The following is a 21,137-nucleotide window of genomic DNA, read 5'->3' on the forward strand; positions in this document are numbered from 1 at the left end:
AACGTGACCGAACCACCGCCCCTGCCTGCTCTCCTCGGCCGGGCTTACCTCTTCGCCTCGCAGCCTCTTTGCCCGGGTGGGGGCAGCGACTCCCGCTCCTGTGAGGGGCGGCTGCCGGCAGCGGGCCCGCGCCCCGCGGGAGGCGCCTCTCCCCTGGCGCAGGCCGGGGCGACCGAGATGGCGGGTTCGCCCCGCCTCAGGGCGGGCACACAGCGGCACCGCGGGCGGGCGGGGCGCCTTCCCCGGGCTCACGGAGGGAGCCGACATGGCGCCGGCCCCTTGCGCGCCTCAGAGGCGGCGTCATGCGAGCGCCCGCAGTCACGTGGCGGCGTGCTGGCGTCACACGCGCAGCGTCTCTTGGTGAGCGGCGGCCGCGGCCTGAGGAGCGGGTGAGGGGCGCGGGGGGGGGCCGGGGTGCGGGGGGGGTGCCCGGCGTGCCCGGCGTGCCCGGCGTGCGGGGGTGACCGGCTCTTGTGCCCGCAGGCCGCCCGTCCTTTCGCGAGCTGCGCGCGGTCACGCCAACGCGGGTCCATGTCTTTTCTCGTAAGTAAACCCGAGCGGATTAGGGTGAGTGTCGACCGCCCCCAGCCCCCTCAGGCGCCGGCGGGTCGGGGGAGCGGGCGGGCCGCGGGGAGCACCGCGGGGTCCCCGCGAAACGCGCCCTCGGCGGGGCGGGGTGGCGGCGGGGTGCAGCGGTTGTCATCCGCGTCGCAGTTCAGAAAAAGCGCGGTGGTGTTCGTGCTTTCCTGCCGTGCTTCAAGGAGCTCTTTCTGCCAGAGGAGCTGTGGCTGCCCCATCCCTGGCAGTGTTCCAGGCCAGGTTGGATGAGGCTTTGGGCAACCTGGTGTAGTGGAGGGTGTCCCTGCCCATGGCAGGGGGGTTGGAACTGGATGATCTTTGAGGTCCCTTCCAACCCAAACCATTCCCTGATTCCATGATTCTGTAAGTTACCACCCCAGCAGTGTCACACCACTGACAGTTTCTGTTGTTTTTTTTTTCCCCCTAAACTTAGCTCAGAAAGCCAAACACAACTGCTTTGTTTAATTCGTCAGGTTTAAGTGAGGAAGTTTCATGCGAGAAAACCACTTAATGCTTAAAATTTATGTTGTTGTATACGAGTTTTGAGGCGCCATCACCTAAAGACTCGTCGGTGCTCTCTAGGCCTGGCTTCCCTTGTGCTAAACATAAGCTGGTTTTTTGTAGACAAATTCTAACATGGGAGCGTTTGTGACTGTTTATTTAGCTTCATGATCAGTGCTCTGCAAGCCTAAAATTGCATATTCTGCTGTGTTATGTAGGCCTGTATATATATTTTTTTTTTTTTTTTGAATCACAGACTTGAATAAAGCAGTAGAAGCATTTTTCTGCACAACCTCATGCTTGCTGTGAATTTTATGCATGGATTCTCAAAGAGAACAATAACTTTAAAATACTTATGTTCTAATTTTGCATTCAGTCAATAGATATATGAATAAAATACTTAAGACATCACTTCACTGTAAACAGCTGAAGCTTTTTTTTACACCCAGACAAGCAACTTCTATGTGCCTATTTAAGGGATGTAGCATGCTTACTATTTTTGCTGTACATGCATGTCTAAAGGTTCTTGTTTGAATGATCTAAAATGATGTTAACTTTATGGTAAGTACGTGCTGGTCAGGAAGAGCAGTGGCACCTATGTGATTGCTGGGTGCATGCCATCGTAGTGGCACCTACGTGGTTGCTGGGTGCATGCCATCACAGTGGCACAGGAAGAGGATATCCTTGTCCAAAGTAAGGATGTAACTTTGATATCGCAGCTAATTGGTTTCAGACCACAGTAGAATCCTTGAAGTGTTACAATTCTCTTATGTTTTTTTGTGGAGGTGGGGGAGAAGCAGCTTGTCTCTAGATGGAATAACTCATTGTCTGGGATTTCTTTTTTCTTTCAGCGGTGGGTGTCTGAAAAGTTCATTGTTGAGGGCTTAAGAGAGTTTGAACTGTTTGGAGGTAAGTTTTCCTCTAATTAGATGGCATGGTTAGAAATGTTTTATTGTAGCCACAGGGTCTGTTAATTGGTTTGTAGAAACGTGTCGTAACAGTAAGAGAGATGAATAAATCTGGTTGGAGATGAATAAATCTGGTTATTCAAGCTATAAAGTTAATATGGAAGTGTCCAAGATCTAGCAAGTTATTTGGGAATCAATTTCATGATGATGTCAGTACCATTTTCAGACCCTGCGTTCTGCATGTCTTAGTGTAACCACTTTTTACTTATGCAAAAGATAGATTTGGGGTTTTAGGAAAGTTAATTATAATTTTCCGAGTAAAAATGGGTTTTGAAACTCTGATGATAGCTCCACAGTGTGCCTGCGGGAGAGCTAATTGGTTTCTGTTCTGCTTTGTGCATAACAAATGAAATTTCCCACTAGGATGCAGAATTCCTGATCTATCAGTGACATGGAAAGCAATCAGAGCATAGGAAGGATGTCTAGGTCTTAAGCTTCCAAGTGGAGTGAAAGAATTTTCACTACTTTAAATAAACTGTAGATAGCTGCTTCTGTATTTAAGCAAAGTAGATATGTCATTTTTGAATGTGGTGAGAGGTATGAGAAAAAAATAGTCACGTTTCTGTTGAATACAGGAACAGGAGCACTGTTTGAATCTCTAATTCCCATACTTGTACTACGATTTGATTATTTTTAGTGCTGCAACCTTATGTGTAAATTAAATGTCTTTGCTAAAAAAAAAAAGTTATATATTTGGTATCAAAAAGTATCATGCAGGGTTATTTACTGAGTTTTCCAACTATATTTTTAACGGGTATTTGTTGAACACAACATGGTGAACGATTAATTTCTTTACTCCAGAGCAGCCTCCGGGTGACTCTCGGAGAAAAGTAAGTGACTTTGCAGGCTGTGGTGCTGTGGTTCATTGCATGGAGATTATTCCTTGTGGAAGTTTGATTTTTCTTTTTATCTTAGTTATATATTTCATCTCTATATTTAGCTCTACAAGTGTGGAAACAGGTTTCACCCTGGAGTGGGGATTTTGGTGTGTGGTTTTCAAACTATACGTGGCAAGTCAAAACTTCAAACTTCATCTCTTGGATTTGTATTTGTGTCATTGTCCCCCTCCCCTCAGCCCCCCAGGGGTCTCTTTTTTGAGGTGATTTAGTTCAAAGTCTTCAGAGATGCTAATCTCTTATCACTCTCTTTTAGAATAAAAGACGTTAGTTTATGTGAAAACTAGGCCCAGAAAAACTTACTCTGACCATTGAAAATCAGTGTTCAAAACCAGCAGCAACAGGCTTCAATGTCCAAACCAAACATCACGTAATTTCCAGTTTGAGGTGACTTCATCTCCTGTTGTCTGGTCGTCTCCAAAGCCAATTCCGTGCACGCTTAGAGAGCTTTGCCTCTTAAAACCAAAAATCCCTAGCAAACGTGGAGTTTTGTTCAAAAACGTACAGCCAAAACGTGGCAGTTCAAAACCACTGTGATACTGTGTGCAGGTGTTGCTCTGGTTTAAGCTAATTACAAACACAAATTAAGTGTGATTTGGTTACAACTGTGTCAGTTCAGGCTGCTTATAATTGGTTTTTGTGACAATGTAGTTTACTGGCACAAAGCTGAAAATCTGAGATGTATGTGGAGTGGTTTGTATGGAGTCAGGTAAATTCACACCTTTTTTTAAATTGCTGAGCGTTGTGCATATGCTGGACTGGACGCAAATGGAGATTAGCATCTGGTTTATTTCTGTTACAGTATTCACCCGGGGTTTGGTCACCTCTGCAGTGGCACTGCTGACTCTCATTTTGATTTTTACATCTAGAGAAAAGCTTACTTATTCCAGCAGGGCTATAGAAAAAGGTATATAATTTGGGAAGAGGGATGGGAGGAAGAGTTTTGTTGCTTATGCTGGAAGTGAGTGAGGGAATGAGGAGGTGGAGAGGAAGGCAGCAGAACAAAAATGACATTCCCTCTTCCTAATTCAGATGAACATCATTTGGCAAACGCAGATCCTTGCTAGCATCACGTAACTGGTCTTTTAATGGTATTTATTACAGTATTTGCCTTTCAAAGATGAATTTTAAATCTAACTCAAATTAAAATCAGATCAACAAGCCGGAAAGCCAGCTCTTAATGAATGTCATGCCATAAAGCTACTCATATTTGACTTCATTTTGCAGCTGCTTTTGCTTTTGCCCATGCACCAAAAGTTGTCCTGTGTGAAACCACTGAGGAGCTTTTTTGCAGTATTTCATAAATGACATTTCAGTTTAACTTTTTTGTTTTAAAACTCTTGTATGATGTTGATAAGTTTCTGGTAGAGCTCCTTTTGCATTAACTCTCACTTACTGGTCACTGCTAACATGAAGAAAGGTGAGTGAAGACCTCTGATGTACTGGAAGACATTTTAAAAGGGAATTTACAGTCTTTTTCCAGGCTGGTGTTGAAACAACCTTCACTATTAATAAGATGAAATTTATTTAATTTTTTGCATCTGTTTTGTTGGCTTATGCTGCATCTGGAGTGGACTTTATTAAAGCAAACCACTTACACATTGCTCAGTGTTTCACCAGCTGTCATTGCTCCATAACGCTGCTTATCAGAGCCTCCTGCTTCCATTTCCGTGGTGGTGCCTTCCTGCTTCAGAGGTTCCCATCTGCCTGTGTCTCTCCTGGCAATCTCACTGTTGACAGGACGCTGTGGAATTGCTGGAAGAAGTAAAGAATGACACAATTGAAGTCAGAATTGACAGGCATCTTTAACAGAAGTTTGAAATTGTGAATGGAAAGTTGCTGCCTGTTGCCAGCCGAGCAACAGCACTGTGTAGTGTTGGGAATAGGGAAAAAAAAAACGGGATTTGAGACTGCTGAGATCTCAGGGCTTAGCTGTCCTGAAACAGGACTGAGTTGCTGTGCTGGAGTTGTTTGAGCTGCAATTATATCGTAGCACTGTTCATAAATCTTAAGTTTTGCTTTTTCCCTTGACTGAAAAATACACCTGTTTTAAAGGTGGGTGAGAGGGGTAAAGCGGGTGCTGCTCACAGTCAGCTGAAAGGTGGAACTTGGGAATTCTGACTGTTAGCTTACTCCCAAAGTACACTTAGGGACGCAAAGGTGATTTGTGGCTGATTCATGTCTGTGCTCGTTGCACTGCGTTTACCCTGGACTGAGTGTAGAACAGCAAGTTCCTTGTTTTTCGGCTGTCACTGTGTTGTTTCCATCTTTCAGTGATGGAAAAAAGAGTATTTGCTGTCACGCTAGGAAAATGCGCAAGCCTTTTCTGCTCCATGTACCGTGAGGAAAGGTCTGATAAAGGGCATTTGCAGCTGATGAAGAATGAGGTGGAAAAAACGAGCTGGAGTTCCAAATGTCAGGAGGAGTTAATGTGCTGGAAATTTGAGATAACTAAATCTGATCTTAGACACCAAATAAATTTGGATCCCCATTATGATGCTCTCCGTGTGACTTTGGAAATTTGAGGGAGTTGAAAGGTACAATAGAACTTGCAAGAATATTGATTCTGCAAAATCCTGCTTGGAAAGATTGATGTGTGTGTAAGTAAAGCCGACAGATTTATGTCAGGTGTAGTGAAGAGAAGCTGACAGGCCTGGGAGTGCTGCTTCCCCGTGTGCTCTAGGGTCTTTTTTCTTTTTTTTTTCTGTAAGCACTAATGCTTTGCAGTTCAGTTTTTGCTTTCATTTGGAGCTTCTTTTTTCATGTGTGTCTGATCTTCATATCTTGGGCTGAGTTGGTTCATCACTCCTACCGTTGGGCTGAGCAGCTGAAAGCCAGAAACCCCCTCACCAGACAGGAACACACAGTGGTGCTCTGAACAAGCTTTCCTTTGAAAGGAAAAGGTGGCACAGAAGATTGGAATTAATGGGAGGAAGGTAGTTACTATAAAGCAGGGCTTGAGCTGTCCTGGGGAATAGTAATTGGCTTTATCCAACTATTCCTAAAGAAATCCGACCTTAGAGTAATTAAGAACCTACCTGCTAAGGTTACATGTTTTGAAACACAGATGTCTGGATCTTCTGAAACGAGGCATCTCCTGGATTTCAACTGAGAAATAACTGTTTAAAATTATTTTAACAGCAATTAAACTCTCTCCTATATTCAGTACTGTCTTATTTTGAGGTGTATGGTAATATAAGGAGCAGATGTTTTTTCTAGGATGTGATCTTTATTTCTTTTGACCTGACTTTTATTTTTTTTTCCCCCAGACAAATGAGGCGAGCTCCGAGTCGATAGCTTCTTCCCCTAAACGGGACACCATGAGCAACTTCCTACCAGACAGCAGCTGCTATGAGTTGCTCACTATCATAGGTAATACTACGAGTGGGCTGGAGGACTGAAAGTCTGCTTTGCAAAGAAAATAACTTCTGCAGATTTGTTGGCCTTTTCTTGATTGATTGCGTATTTTTGATGTTAGATGTCTGTCCTTTTTATTTTAAAATCAGTTTAATAAAAAATAAGATGCCAGACCTGAAGGTTTTCAACCGAAAGAGGCACATAGTGGGTTAATGATACTGAGTGTGAAGTACAAAGTCAGCAGAAGCAGCCCGAAACCTGTCCCTGTCCTTGGTGAGGCTGTGGCCGGATAATTTGATTTCTGCCTCAGTTCTGAACTTGAAAGACAGGGTAATATTACTGGCTAGGAGGATTTCTCTCGATGGGATACATGCCAAGGAAGGTGGTATCTGATGGAATGATTACTTCTTTTCACAAGGCAAAAACCAGCTTCAGTAAATAAAGATTATTTAAGGGTCAAGGACAGAGGAGTTCCCCAGAAGCGTGTGCTTCCAGAAGTCTTGCTGAAGCTTCAATGCCTTTTCTTTCAGGCAGAGGCTTTGAAGACTTGATGGTTGTGAACCTGGCCAGATACAAACCCACAGGGGAGTATGTCACAGTCAGAAGAGTGAACTTGGAGGCCTGCACGAACGAAATGGTCACGTTCTTGCAGGTAACACGAATCCACTAATACCACGGTGCAAGTTTAGGAGAGGGCAGACAGCAAGAGCAGTGCTTATCAATACTGGATTCATATTTCTGCATTTACTAAACTGAACCAAATATCTTTTTTTTTTATTTTAGGGGGAACTTCATGTTTCCAAGCTCTTCAACCACCCTAACATCGTGCCATACAAAGCAACTTTCATAGCTGACAATGAGCTATGGGTAGTGACGTCTTTCATGGCCTATGGTAGGTGGAGAGGGAATACCTTTTGTCTGGCCATCATACTCTGTGAAATGAAATTTTAAGAGGTGAAGTATCCATGGCTTTTTTCCTGACTGATTAAAGGTTTTGGTTTTTTTTAGGTTCTGCAAAAGATTTAATCTGTACCCATTTTATGGATGGGATGAGTGAACTGGCTATTGCATATATCCTCCAAGGCGTATTGAAAGCACTTGACTACATCCACCATATGGGCTATGTACATAGGTATTTTTTTAAAAACGCAAACAAAAACAAACAAAAAAGGTGATCTGTTTTCCTTCTGTTGGAAGTTCTCAGAAATAATACTCATCATTAGAGCAGAGTGGATAGTTCAAGAGATGCAGAACGTATTACAAAGCTTGGTGTTACTTTGCTGTTAGAGCCAAGCCAGTTTGATACTTGTGGGAAATCGTGTCATTGATCTTTCTAAACTGGGGGAAAGTGTCCCTGTGGAGCAAACTTAGTCCAAAGACCAGCAAAACACCACTCACATTGACAGGCTGCCTTGTTAAGACTCTGTTCAGATACTATTGATAGTCTCTAAATGGAGACTTGACAGGGAGGGGATGGGATTTGTCCTGTAACTGTCGAAGGTCCTGAGTCCACAACCTTTAGTCCTGCATTTCTCCTTGCCACAGAAACATCCTTTGGGAACTGCACAGTGGGTGAATAGAGTCCTGGTAGTTTGTAGAAGTGGTTCTGCACAGCATTCAGGATGGTCGTGAGGAATCTCAGTCTCCTGGTAGGAGACTTACCAAGTGTTGTCCTGCACGTTGAGCTGTCCAGTGAAGTGGGCTTTTATCCTTTCCATAGGTGCTCGCTGAGGATGAATTTCTGTTTAGTACAACTTCTCTTAATTTCTTTCTAAATCACTGTCTCCACTCTTAGCATATTTTTCCTCTTCTCTTGGTACATTCCTTTGTTGCAGGAGTAAATTTCAGATGCTGAAAGTTCTAGGTTATTAGTGGCTACTACTTTTATTGTGCATACTGTAAAAGAAACTCAGCTTACCTATGCCTGCCTCAAATCCTTTGCAGTCCCTTCCGCACTAAGTCTTCCTGGGAAACCTGCAAGGAACATGACTATTTTTATTTTTACTTTTTTTTTTTTCCCCAGGAGTGTTAAAGCCAGCCATATCCTCATCTCTGTGGACGGCAAGGTGTACCTCTCTGGCCTGCGAAGTAATCTCAGTATGATCAACCATGGGCAGCGACTCAAAGTTGTTCATGACTTTCCCAAATACAGCATCAAAGTCCTGCCTTGGCTCAGTCCTGAAGTCTTGCAGCAGGTGTGTTCAAAAGAAAAAAAACCTAGTTTATAGTGATATATGCTCTCTCTGTACAATTTTCTGAGTTCTTATGACATGTTTGGGGGGTGCGTGGGGGTGCCACAGGGCTACTTTTTCTCGTGATGGGCTCTCTCCTTTTTTTCTATCCTTTTCACCTTAAAACCAGTGATGCTTAGCAAGAAGAAACCTGTATTCCTGTCAAAGGGGCAATTGCTGAGAAGCCCATGTTACAACATTGTCTTTTCCTTCCATCCAGAGGAAGGTGCACGAATGCAAGGAAAAGGAAGGGGAAAGGCTAGAGGAAATGATTTGGGGTGGGTGCAGGGCGAATGGGTAAGATTTGATCTGATCTATTTGACTAAATAGTTTTCTTGTAGGTACCTCTGATTCTGCCATTAGCAAAGTGTTTCACTAGATGCCAGTTACCCTAAGGTGAATGCCATCCCTACTAGCTAGCTGATTTCAGTTAAGTAAATGTTGCCCTGAACTGCGCAACAAACAAAAAAACCCACCAGCACAACCAACCATCCTGTACCTGGGTTGTGTTATTGCTGCTCTAATCATTTGGGTTTGCTGTTCTGCGTGTTGAATCACGGGTATTGCCCGTGCAATCACGTTAAGTCCACATAGCTAATTTTTTTTTTTGCTTTTCATTTAGAATCTCCAGGGTTACGATGCAAAATCTGACATTTACAGTGTAGGCATAACAGCCTGTGAGCTGGCAAATGGACATGTACCATTTAAAGACATGCCTTCTACTCAGGTAAGGCTTAAAAGCTGTTCCTTCTCATCCTTTGTCCTGGCACATGGAACTGCGTTCTTGCACTGGGATGTGAGGACAGAAGGGTGCCACGCGTACCTGAATGGGAAATCTTAACTGTCTAGTCTTTCTCTGTGTGATGTTGCTTATGCCTCTTGTCTTCCAGATGCTCTTGGAAAAGCTGAATGGAACTGTTCCCTGCCTGCTAGACACCACCACAATCCCTGCTGATGAGCTGACTATGAAGACCTCTCGTTCAAGTGCTAACTATGGGATGGGTGAGAGCATGGCCATTAGCAATGTGAGAGCAGCCAATGGAGAGCCAACCCTGCACCCTTATCTCCGGACCTTCTCCACCTACTTCCACAATTTTGTAGAGCAGTGCCTCCAGCGCAACCCCGATTTCAGGTAAAGCCAGGTGAAAGCTGCTCTTCATCTGCACTATTCTAGGGCTGATGAAACTGTGAGAGCCAGGAGAAGTTGTTGAAAGTTTTCTTTCCAAAAGCACGGCGGAGTGAGTATGTGCTCCATACATTGAGAAGAGCAATGATGGGACGTGATCAAGAACTGTTTTCCTCTGTAGTGAGTGTGAGGTTGTCTTTAGCCATGACAAACTTCCCTAGCATACCATGCTGCTCAGAAACTTTCCCTTGACCAAACGCTGGGGTGTGCAAGTAGGTAACTTGCACAGAAAAAGGTTGAACTGCTTGCAGAAAACCTCATATGAAGATAATGAACAGCGGTACTGGTTACAAAAGGGAGATGGCCTATAGCTGGGATGTGAGAGAGGAGGAAGGACCCTGGTCTTTTCTTTCTTCTACTACTACTACCTGACTTGAAACACTGACACAAGTTCTTGTGTACTTACTTTATTCTAATTTCTCTACAGGCCAAGTGCAGGCACTCTGCTTAATCATCCCTTTTTCAAGCAGGTAAGGAGCTCATTTAATCTACAGATAAAGAACAGTGGCTTTTCTACAGTTGTTGTCTTGCTGCGTTGCTGAACGTGAGGGTGGGAATGTCAAGTTGCTGTATTTTCTGTGATCTGAAAGGATTAAGTTGGTTTGGTGACTAGTTGTAGTGCAGCTTGGTGATCCCGACATCCTCCTGGGAGGAGGACGGGCTGTTCTCAGCGCATCTCTGCCTCATTCCAAACAGAGTATGTAAATCTGCCTGGCCTGTATGCCAGAAGCTTTTCACCCACAGACTATGGAGTACTGGGGCAAGACAGTCCTAACCTGGTCCTTCCTGAGACTGAACTGAGGGGACCCAGGCATTGATTGCAGCTGTGTGGCAGGTTGGCAAGCTCCAGCCCTGGCATGGGAAGAGGCAGAGGCTCTCCTGCCCCTGAAATGATTTGCCTGGCTTGCTCTAAGCTGAGGGTTGGCCTGGTGCTTCACTGAGGGGAGTACCAGGATACCAGTACCCAAGTGCTGCTGGAAAGACTGTATGCAAAGCACTTTCTTGTTAGAAGATGCGGTGTGAGAGCCCTGCACATCTTGGTGCAGGCAGGAGGATAACACCGTGTTCTTATTTTCTGTCTATAACCACACGTTGTTGCTGCTCACCTGTGACTGGCAACTGTGGGGAAGCATTTCAGTAGCCAAGTTCTCTCCTTTCTGTGCAGATCAAGCGCCGTGCTTCTGAAGCACTCCCTGAACTTCTCCGCCCCGTTGCCCCAATCACCAATTTCGAAGGAACGCGGCCCCAGGATCCTAGTGGCATTTTTGGGCTGGTGTCAAACTTGGAGCAGTTGGATGTGGATGACTGGGAATTCTAGAAAAAGAGAGACTAAACCTGCTTCTGGAGGAGCTTTCTGGACAATTGTAATTTATTGGTCCTGTTCATAAAAGGTGATGAATGTTACACATAGAAGAGTTTACAGGTCCTTGGGAAGGAACTTTAACTGCCTCTTTACTTAGGAAGTAGCCTGGAAACAAATGGACACACCTGAGCTGGAGAAGGATCAACCCCAGGGAACTGTGGAGTATTCCAGATGGTGCAGTGCCCAGAACTCCAGTTCATGCAGCTGAGCACTGGTAGATCACTCAAAGGGGTTGAGTGAGTCTGTTTAGTCTATTTACATTTCTAAAAATCACTGGCTTCCTCATGTCACAGTTGAGGGCTGCATTTCCCTGCCCTCTTTGGTTCTTTGTCTTTTAAGGGTGCCGTAGAGTTCAGGGGAGGCAGGCAGCTCTTCGTTTGGGGCGTTCTTAGAGCTAATCCAGTTACTGTTACAGGGTAACTTTGGAGGGTGGGTGGGTGGGGAAAGGATTTTATTAAATTTAGTCACTGCTTTGTGATGGAGCGAGATCAAAGATGACCACATCATCTTCCAGGCACATTTGCTGCATCAGGCACTCCTCTGCAGCCCTGGATTCTTCTCTTCCAGTTCTGGAGAGCTTTTGAAGAGACTTCTCTCAGCTGATGCTGAGCACTCTGAACTCCAGGTCAGCCAGGGCCTTCCAGCCTCTGCTCCCACAGCTGCCCGGGTCACCGACATGAGTGTGTGTGCCTGTGCAATGCACCAGCTTTTTTCATCCCCACAGCACGTCTAGTCGAGCCTCCCGTTAGCTGGGCTGGTTTCACAGCACGTAGCACTCATACCAGCTTGTTCTCAGTGACATTCCCTGGCACAGAGGAAAAATAACTTGATTTTTATGCTAAGTCCTCTTGCTTAAGACTCTTCTTTGAACATCATGTACGGAATTGATCTTAAGCCTTCTGTTACCATTGCTGTTCTGCCTTCCCTGACTGACTGACAGGTAAAACCTTGCTGCTTACGTGGCTGTGTGACTCTGCCCTGCTGGTGTGGCAGCTCTCCCCTGTTCCATGGTAGTTGTTGTTTGAAGGTGTGTCCAAGGCTTTTCGTTTGACCTTTCCAAGGACCATGGGTGCTGGAAGTCTTTACTCTTCAGTGAAGCACTGAGAATCCACTGCAGCTGTGGTTGATGGGAGCAGTGGTGCTGGCAACAGGTCCTCCTTGTGTTTATAAACTGTACTTGAACCCAGATAAAGTTTCTTACTCTAGTTTTTTGCCAAAACAAATAAAATATTTCTGAAGTTTTGGGTTTTTTTTTTTTTAAGTCTGCTGTTTCTGCAAGATGATGGAGTGGGTCACAGATGACAGAGGCTGGCTGTGCATGCTTCCTCTCTTCTCATTTCCTTACTTAAAAGGCTGCTGCCACCACAGCAGCTTGCAGCACTGTTAGTTGCAACTGCCTTCACTTTACAAAAACATACCACTTCCAACGAAAGCAGCTGTGAAGAGCTGCTCTGGCTTTTCTGAAAGCTGCAGTAGAGTGCACTCACTCTGCCAGAGCAGGGGTGTTTGTAAGAACTTCTACTTCTCTACAATTTTATTATAGTAAGTAGATCTTAATTTCCTAGCATTTGTGAAAAATCCGTATTCCTCTCCCAGAAGCCGGGACAGGGACTGAATCGCTGCTATAGCAAGAAAAGCTGTAGTACTCCTGCTTTCCACTGAGTTAGCATTTTTAGGGTGAAGGATGAACTTAACATAAGCTAATGTTTCTCATCCCTTTCCCTGCTTTCAGCTCACCACATGCTCAAAGATCATGGCCTTGACTTAAGGTAGAGATAGTTTTCTGCTTACACCGCAGGAAGCAAGCAGGATCAGGGCAAAGTCAGAAGTGAAACAGCAGCACTTTGGTCAAAAAAAGTAACTGACTGCACAGCCTTCACACCTGCCCCAGGCACACCCCTGCGCTCAGAGGCTACTGTTGGGGTCCTGGTGGTAGCCAACAGCTGTAGTAGTCAGCCAGGACTCGAGTCTGACCTTACCTGTTCTGTCTTGTGCCTTCGCAGAGCAGCAAACCAGGGAGTCCAGCACAGTCAGGGCACTGTTTTAGTGGCTGCAGGTTGGACACATGCCCACTGGCTACAGCTGCTGGCCCCAAGGCAACTGCTGTGAGCTTTTTTTGCCCTCATGAAAGCTTTATTCAGCTAGATACAAAACAGGGTGCTCTGCTATTGTGGATCCTCTCTGTGGTCTGAATGCTGCTGCTCTTCTTCCTCCTCTTCCTCTGCTTTGTGTTTTTCCAATTTTGCCATGAGCTCTGAAAAACAGGAATAGGCGGAATGAGACTCCAGGGGCTGTCCCACATCAAAGCCAGGTGCCCAGGTCCTGTAAACACCCATGTCCACAAGAACCAGGGCAGCTACCACTGTCGCTGAGTCCAGGGCATCAGATGTGACAGTCACAGACTCCAGCAGCGCGTTACGGACCACCAGCTACACCAACAGACAAGCTGCTGCCTCTGCTCCCATGGCACACTCCCCCTACCCTCACCAGGAGTCATGCTCCCATCTGGGCAAGCACAGACGCTCATTCTGCACCTGTGGAGCCACCCGAGCCATGACTGGCACTAAAGGACGCTCTGCTGGCAGCCAAGAGCTGTGAGCTCCAGATTAGGGCCAGGCCCAACACCGAGAAGATGCCTCAGGAGCTGGTGCCTTTGCTGCTCCAGATGCTCCCACTGAAAGCCCCCTCTCCCACAGGTGCCCGTTACCTTTTGCTGGGTTGAAGACTCCGTTGGTTTGCTTGTCACAGACGTAGCAGCGCTGGGACTTGCGATAGTGTTGGAGGGCACAGCTCTCACAGAAGTAGTGCCTACACCTGTACAGAGACAGAGGGACACCGCTGCAAGTCACCAGCTACAATCACTGTGTCCAGGAGCCAGTTAGAAATTATTCACTGCTGGTCCCTGGGGGATGCAAAAGTGATCTGCAAGCAGAGCCTCCTCTGCAGTGTTGTCCCCATGAAAGGTGTTTCAGCACGGCTTCACTGATGTGGTGTGATGACACAGAGCCACCAGGGAGCTCTTCCAGACACCAGGTACCCAGCAAGACAGGCAGCAGTGTGGGAGAGAGCTGGCAGCGTGTGATGTCCACACTGCCTCCAGCCTGCTCCTCATCCTTGCCAAGCTCTTGGCTTCCCCATGCCTGTTTCTCTGCTCACGCAGCGCAGCGTGCCAATCAGTGTCCAGGAGGAACGAAGGCAAGAAAACAAAATCTCAAGGATAAGGGGAAAGATGATGTAATGAGGAAGCATCTGTGGAAATCAAAAAGGTGCCTGGACAACACAGGCTTGAGATCCCTTCCAGGAAGATGCTCCAGATGCAGTTATGAGACTCCCTGGTTACCAGAGGCTTTCTCCACCCACCAGAAAACCATGGCAGGTTCCACCTACCAGCCTGTGGTCAGTGTTTGTATCTGCCTCAACAGTGAGGGACTAGTGAACTGGATCGATGGCAGACACTTGGCTCCCCATGCCAAAACCACCACTTACTTGGTGACCACGGGGTTCTTGAAGGAGCTTCTGCAGATGAAGCATTTGAAAGGCATATCCTCCTCATCGCTGCTCACCTCATAGTTTTCCTCATCTGCAGAAGAGAAAGTTAACCAGACTGGAGAAAGAGCAGAAGCAGCCAGATGAGCCTATGCGTGGGGCATGAAATATTCAGTATAGAGAGAGCACAGCAGGTGGGACTGAATCTCTGCTGGAAACAATGGAGCTCTGGCATCTGGGTGTTGCTGATGTCAAGAACACGTGTGGGACTGAGATATAATTAGGTCTAATGAGCCAGCGTGTTTGCTGCTCATCTCACAAGAGCAAATTCTTTTCTACCTCACCCACTCACTGCTATAAAGAGACATATCCTCCAGCCTCCTCCTATTTTTTCATTTTCTTCCAAGTCAGCTGCCACCAAATCCTTTGGCTCCAAATGAACGGACAACACCCTCTTCCCCACAACTGCACAGTGGTTTGTAAGCAGCACTCCTGAGCTCTGGGCCACAGCTAGGGACACTGTGAGTGAGAAATAATGGTGTGATGCTGCGTGAAAGCCTCCCACCTCCTGGGCATCTGAGAGGCAGGAGATGGTCCCATCTCCCACCTCCACACAGCTCACTGCTGGGACCCACACAACAGCAGTGCTATCCTTACAGAGAGCCAGAGGAAAGAATTCTCTCTGGTGGCAGCCAGTAGTTATGTGAAAGAAGCTGATTTGCTCAGCACTGTCAGTGGCTACTGACATTGAGGTTTCCCCTGCAGCAGGGAGTTCCAACGGCTTTGGAATAGAGAGTCCTTTCTGTCCAGTATCAACTCAACCCATGGTCCATGCACTTTGAAATGGGTCCTTTGCTGTCTCATTCTTAGTGATCCAGTATCCCCAAGTCATGTTCCCTTTAGGGCATGACAAGAGGCAGGACCTGGTGGCCTCATCCACCGTTAGCTTAGGGAGAGGGAGAGCAGAGGGGTGGTGCCGTACCATTGACTCCATACCGGCCTTCATCCAGTTCCCGTTCGATCTGCCAGCCGTGTTTGTAGTCCGAGCGGTCGTGGAGGAATTTGCAGCTGTCTGAGCAGCACGAAGGAAGAAGAATTAACACTCTACCCTGCACAGCCTAGCTGTTAAAAGGACACCTCATCTGGGGGCAGCCTGAGCTTTGGCCAGCAGAAGGTGAAACCTGACTGCTTCCCTGCCCACCCGTGTCCGGAGCAGGCACAGGATCCTTCTCAGGGCTGACAGGCCTTAAGGATCGTGCTCTGTGTGCCACGACAGCTATGGGAAGTGGGACAAAGAAAAGGAAATCCCATCCCTCACATGGATGGCCTCAGCGCCCAGAATACCTGTGGGAATGTGGGTCAGCGGAATATCCCAGGGATCCCTCCCTGGGCTCTTATAACCATGGCTTAGAGGCCATCAGCTTTCAGAAGGGCCAACACAAACGACAAGAACGTTAAATGAAACAACTCTGCAACAGCATCACACACCAGCTCTGCAAACAAGTGTCTGCAAACCAGTAAGTGCATGTCTTGGTGCCACAAACCCAGGATCACAACCTGGACTGGATCCCTTTGTAGATCTGGTGCAGCACCTGTTCAGCTGCAGGTAACACCCACTCACCTCCGAAGCCACAGAACCCAGTTTCTTTGTAGTCCTTGCAGATGTCAGGCTGGTAGTCCCACCGCACCGTGGCCCGTAAGTGCTCCGGGGCACGGATGGGTCCTTTCCTGAAAGGGTGGGAGAAGGCTCAGGCCAGCTGCGTGGCTGCAGTGGAGAAGGCCCCTGGGGGCCTGGTCAGAACCAGACACCGGACTCGTTAGACAGAAGCTGGCAGCAACAGCAAAGCTCAAGCCCCAGACAGGTGCTTTTGGGAATGGTGCCTGAGCTCCTCTGTGGTCCCAGTCCTCTGAGGCTCCTCCCAACCTACCTGACCATTCCTGAAGAGGCATTTCCCATCGATGTGTCCTTGGGCTTCACATACTTCTGGTAGTTGTTAATACCACGGTAAATTTTATCATCTTCCTTTCCTCTCAACTCCTAGGAAAGCAAAACGAAAGGTGACTAAGGATCAGGAAAGCTTCATGACTTAGATTAGCTTTCACCTCTATGACACCGATCTCCCTTCCCAAACCTGCCTGTCTTAATACCAAGATGCCAATAAAGCCAGAAAATTCCTGTTATTTACAAGAGTTACACTCTTGGCTTCTCAAACTTCCAGGGAGGAAGAGACTCAAACTCTTCTCGATGCATAGAAAGGATGAGTAAAGCACGTGTACTCCTGCTGCAGAGCACTAGCTCCTCAGAGCACAGCTGACTCACCTCCTGGATTTTCTGGCTGCGCTCAAAGATGGCCTGGGCATCTTTCTCCTTCTCTGTGTCCAGTTCATACACTGCTGTTGCTCCCATGTCTTCTGGGCCAACAGGTTTCTGAAAAGCAAGAAGAACTTGTGACGGAGAAAACCCATACAAGACAGAGAGCTCCTTGGCTACCTGGAGGATCGGTCACAGAGCAAGTACTGGACATGGCCTGCTTTACCTTCCACCAGTTTCTACCATCTCTTACCACCTGCCAGTGAGAATCTCCCATGGGCTGGATGCAGCCTAGTGCTCGCAGAGGCCAGAGTGCTGATTACCCCGTGCTCCTCAGGTTTAGCCTGCAGCATCAGAAAACACTTCTCCTCACTTTACTCCTTCACGCTTAGCCGGAAGCTGAACTCGGGTCTCCCACATCCAGCACTTCAACCATGAGACCATCTCGCCCACACGCAGGATGTTATGTCTGAACTTCTAAGCCAGCTGTGGGTGGCTTCATTCAGTTTTAATACAGTGATCTGGTTTAGATTCCTCTTTAATGGACTAGACAGACACCTATCCCTAGGTTTTATCAGATCTTCAGGAACAGCTGCACAGAAACCAAAGAATAATTACAGCCAGCTTCAAGTAAAACCAAATCCAAGTTAGGGGCCAAAAGCTTCTGGAGCCTCAAAGCTGTCATCTTCTCCTGTTCCCCTTCCCATTCTCCTACAGCAAGGAAGACTGAGAACACGCTGCCCCCCGTGGCAGCAGTCAAAGCAGTGAATAATTACAGCACAAGGTTATATTCGCATTTATCTCTAATGTGCCAAGGAGACCTGGGTCTGACCCTGCAGCTGTGACTGCAGACAGTTGGGCATTACTCCCAGTTTACAGAGAGGCACAGACAACAAGGAAGTAGGTCTGAAGAGGCTCATGTGTTGATATCTGCCTTGAATCCTTCTCATGTCCTGTGCAGGCTCATACTAATGGGAAAAACTTCACTGGATCAAGAGGAAAGTTAAAAGAAAAATCTAGTGGGAAGAGCAGTCTGAGCTGTGCCCAAACCTTCACAGCTGATTTCTCTCCACTCCAGATGTTAACAGGACACCCCAAGAAAACAATGACCTCTCTCTGCAGCTTTTACTTCATCATTATCCTACTCACAAGGATAAAGATGGGAGCACCTTCTAAATCGCCTTGAATTCTTTGTGAGGGAAGATGGTCTAAAACTAAAAACACAAACCCAACAGTAGGGCAAACCTGATTCAAGTGCTCCCTCTCCTGAAAATTTTCTGCGATGTTGGCCAGTCCAGTGGCATCTTGGGGTTTTAATTCCTACCTCTGAGAGGGAAAGGCCAATCTCAGACGGCCTCCTGAGGATGCAGGGGCTATCAGGAGAATAAACCTGGCACAAGGTGCTTGTCTATTAAGAAGGAAGGGAGAGGGAGGTGCATCTATTGATAAAAAAGGAATAGGTGATCCCACGTTCGCAGAGGCAAATTCTCTCTATCAAGCGTGGGATCTGCCAGTCCCACCTGACCAAAACCCCAGAACCACATTCTTGACCAGTCCTTACCGCCGACCTTGTCGATTTGTACGTGACTCCAATCTCCTTCGACAGATCCTCATCGTCGCTGCTGCTCACTGCGTAGGCGGGCCTCTCCTTCACGCACCTCCTGGTCTGAGGGGCAAGACAGCACCATGAGAGACGGCAGGTCCCACCACTGCGGCCAGCCTGTGCCAGCGCCCTGCGGATGAGCCTGGGACGCAGCAGTGCCCTGCTGTGCCCGCTTTACCTTCTGGATCATGGGGTTGGGGGTCTCCCGCCGCCGCTCCTTCCGCACCACCGTGCTGCCCTCTTCGCCGCTGCTCTCTGCGGAGTAAAGCCGGGGTAAGGCGCGCCCGGAGGCAGGGCCTCGGCCCGAGGGCGGCTCTGCTGGCGGCCCCCGGCTCTGCGGGCTGGCGACGCCCACGGGGAGGAGTGGGGGGACCGGCGGCACCCCCGGGAAGGAGCCCCTCGCCCCCTGCAGCACACGGACACCCGCACCGCTCAGACAGCGCGACGAGGCCCCTCCGTGCGGGGCCAGCGCTCCGGGCGGCCCCAGGCCCTCCCCTGCCCCCTCCGGGTACCGGATCAGCGCGGCTCCCAGCGCCCCCCGGCCTCACCCCGCTCCTGGTCGCTGCTGGGCCGCTTGCGCCGCCCCCTGCCCGCCGCCGGGCCCCGCTTCTTGAACGCGAAGCTGCAAACCGTGCCCGGCTCCGCCATCTTGCGCCGCCCACCGCTGCCGGGGCTGCCGGGGCTGCTGGAGCGGCGCTAGCGGCGGCCCCGCGCGGCGCAGCGCCCCCTGCCGCCGCGGAGGACCGCGCGCCCCGAGCGGAGGGCGCCGGGGGGGTCTCGGGGGGTCCCGGGCGGCTGCAGCCCCTCGGCGCGGCCCCGGGCCGCTCCGCTCTGCGCTCCCGGTGCCCCCCCGGCGCCCCGCGCCCGGCCCGGCCCCTCGGGCGCTCCGGCTCCTGTCCCCGGCAGCGGGGGGTGCAGTGCGGGGCGGGGGGCGCGGCCCCTCCGCCCCCATCGCCGCGGCCCCCGTCATCTCCTTCGGGCCCGGCGGGCTGCGGGGGCCTGCCGCGTCGCCATAGCGACGGGGAAAGGAGCCGAGCCCCAGCACCCCCCTCCCGGGCGGACCCCGGCCCCGCCCGCAGCCCCGGCCGCACGGGCGGAGTGTGCGCGGGAGTGTGAGCGCCGGAGTGTGCATGTGCGCGCACACGCTCCCAGGTGTGCACAGATGTGTGGGCAGGGCGTGCGGGTGTGTGTGCATGTGCGTGTGCACACTCAGGTGTGCACAGATGTATGGGCATGGCGTGCGGGTGTGTGTTCATGTGCGTGTGCACACTCAGGTGTGCACAGATGTATGGGCAGGGCGTGCGGGTGTGTGTTCATGTGCGTGTGCACACTCAGGTGTGCACAGATGTGTGGGCAGGGCGTGCAGGTGCGTGTGCATGTGCGTGTGCACGCTCCCAGGTGTGCGCAGATGTGTGGGCAGGGCGTGCGGGTGCGTGTGCATGTGTGTGCAGATGTGTGAGAATGTGTGAGTGCACGTGTGTGCTTTTGTGTGTGTGTATGTGGGTGTGCATGCACGTGTGCACGTACACACGTGTGCACATATGTCCGTGCCCATGTGCATACACACGTGTGTGCACACGCGTGCCTGTGCACGTACGGGGACAGGACCTGCAGCGTTTCTCGCCGCAGGCGAAGCGGCTGCAGGAAGGACTCTGGCACCAGGAGAGCTCCCATGGGGAGGCCCCGGCTTGGCACCCATCCTGTGTCCCCCAGGATCCTCTCCTCCTCCAGACCCCATCCCTGCGGAGCGATGCCGTGGGAAGAGAAGACAGACTAAGCCTGGGAACGGGACCCATGTGCCAGTGCGCTCATGCCCAGAGCCCAGGGCAGCATGTAGGTGCCGTGCTCTGCGCAGGGCTCGTTTGCTGCAGGCTTCCCACACGCCTGCCCTCGTTTCGGGGCATCGTGGCGATTCCTTGGACGCTCGTCCACTCTTCCCCGTGCCCAGATGGACACTGCTTTTGCAGCCCTGCCAGTCTCCTGCTGCGTGATACGTGTGACCATCCCTGTCGCCTGGTCTGGATCTGCTCAGCAACAGCTCATTTTACCATGGACTCGAATTCCTCGTTTATTTGCTCCTGCTGGCAGCAAGCCTTTTCATCACAGATGCTATTTGGGTGATGCAGAGTGACAGAGGTGATAAATCATGTCGCTGCTGTCTCCTTGTCCAGTAAACACCACCATAAATTCCTTAATCGTGTTTTGCGTCCGGGGAATTACACACCAGCTCCGCACATGCAGATCACCTGCCCCTGCTGCTGCGCTCAGACTCGGGCCACCTCCAGCTGGCGTTTGGCTCTTTCCAGCAGCACCACGCTGTGTTGAGGAGCTCAAACAAGAATATTTGTTCCTGCATCATTATCAAAGCTCATCCCACTGCTCCATTGCATATTTTGCCTCTGCTTATCCCCCACCGGAGAGGTTTGGGAAGTTAAGGCGAAGTCCTCAGAGCCACAGGGTCCCTCTGCCTTTCTGCCAGCTCACAGCCATCCTGGCTTCCTTGGCTGGCCTCAAACTGTCTCTGAGTTCCCTTCAGGTTTTAACTTAATATTTAACCTATTTATCCCTAACATTTTGCTCTGTTCCTGGGGAAATCCCAAGATTCAGCCACCTTATCCCAGACCCCTGGGGCAGCATGGGAGAAGCTGCCTGTATC

The 21,137-nt window shown here is 49.3% G+C and overlaps 2 protein-coding genes across 5 annotated transcripts; one reads left to right on the top strand and one right to left on the bottom strand.

The window, feature by feature from the left end:
• The first annotated feature begins 365 nt into the window (after positions 1-365).
• On the top strand, positions 366-11,073 carry STRADA (STE20 related adaptor alpha). The gene is made up of 13 exons (XM_086626714.1): positions 366-389; positions 484-567; positions 1,932-1,989; positions 2,850-2,878; positions 6,214-6,316; positions 6,832-6,953; positions 7,085-7,193; positions 7,310-7,433; positions 8,325-8,496; positions 9,155-9,259; positions 9,423-9,664; positions 10,146-10,188; positions 10,884-11,073. Exons 2-13 carry the CDS (start codon positions 532-534, stop codon positions 11,034-11,036), a joined length of 1,296 nt encoding a protein of 431 aa, XP_086482840.1. The 5' UTR covers positions 366-389; positions 484-531; the 3' UTR covers positions 11,037-11,073.
• LOC104370459 (E3 ubiquitin-protein ligase RNF113A) lies at positions 3,694-19,129 on the bottom strand. Of its 4 annotated transcripts, XR_015222875.1 has the most exons (12): positions 19,030-19,129; positions 18,660-18,736; positions 18,440-18,544; positions 16,888-16,995; positions 16,496-16,605; positions 16,189-16,295; positions 15,550-15,639; positions 14,568-14,661; positions 13,789-13,895; positions 13,061-13,335; positions 8,220-8,275; positions 3,694-4,699 (listed from the first exon to the last, which is right to left on the bottom strand). XR_015222875.1 is itself a non-coding variant. In XM_086626715.1 (10 exons), exons 1-10 carry the CDS (start codon positions 19,127-19,129, stop codon positions 13,247-13,249), a joined length of 987 nt encoding a protein of 328 aa, XP_086482841.1. In that variant the 3' UTR covers positions 12,602-13,246. The 4 variants fall into 4 exon arrangements, 1 of the variants encoding a protein (XP_086482841.1); XR_015222874.1 differs by lacking the exon at positions 8,220-8,275; XR_015222873.1 differs by lacking the exon at positions 3,694-4,699 and having other exon boundaries at positions 7,440-8,275.
• Positions 19,130-21,137: the final 2,008 nt, after the last annotated feature.

Source organism: Tauraco erythrolophus, chromosome 25, assembly GCF_009769465.1.
Source record: "Tauraco erythrolophus isolate bTauEry1 chromosome 25, bTauEry1.pri, whole genome shotgun sequence".
Lineage (NCBI taxonomy): Eukaryota > Metazoa > Chordata > Aves > Musophagiformes > Musophagidae > Tauraco > Tauraco erythrolophus.

Bases quoted from the DNA above. Each gene is read 5' to 3' on its own strand.
- STRADA (XM_086626714.1), top strand. From the start codon at position 532: ATGTCTTTTCTCGTAAGTAAACCCGAGCGGATTAGG. The intron at 7,194-7,309 runs GTAGGTGGAGAG...GGTTTTTTTTAG, and splicing joins GACGTCTTTCATGGCCTATG to GTTCTGCAAAAGATTTAATC. The intron at 9,260-9,422 runs GTAAGGCTTAAA...CTTGTCTTCCAG, and splicing joins AAGACATGCCTTCTACTCAG to ATGCTCTTGGAAAAGCTGAA.
- LOC104370459 (XM_086626715.1), bottom strand. From the start codon at position 19,129: ATGGCGGAGCCGGGCACGGTTTGCAGCTTCGCGTTCAAGAAGCGGGGC. The intron at 16,996-18,439 runs GTAAGGACTGGT...CTTGCTTTTCAG, and splicing joins ACAAATCGACAAGGTCGGCG to AAACCTGTTGGCCCAGAAGA. The intron at 15,640-16,188 runs GTGAGTGGGTGT...CGTGCTGCTCAG, and splicing joins TGGGTTCTGTGGCTTCGGAG to ACAGCTGCAAATTCCTCCAC.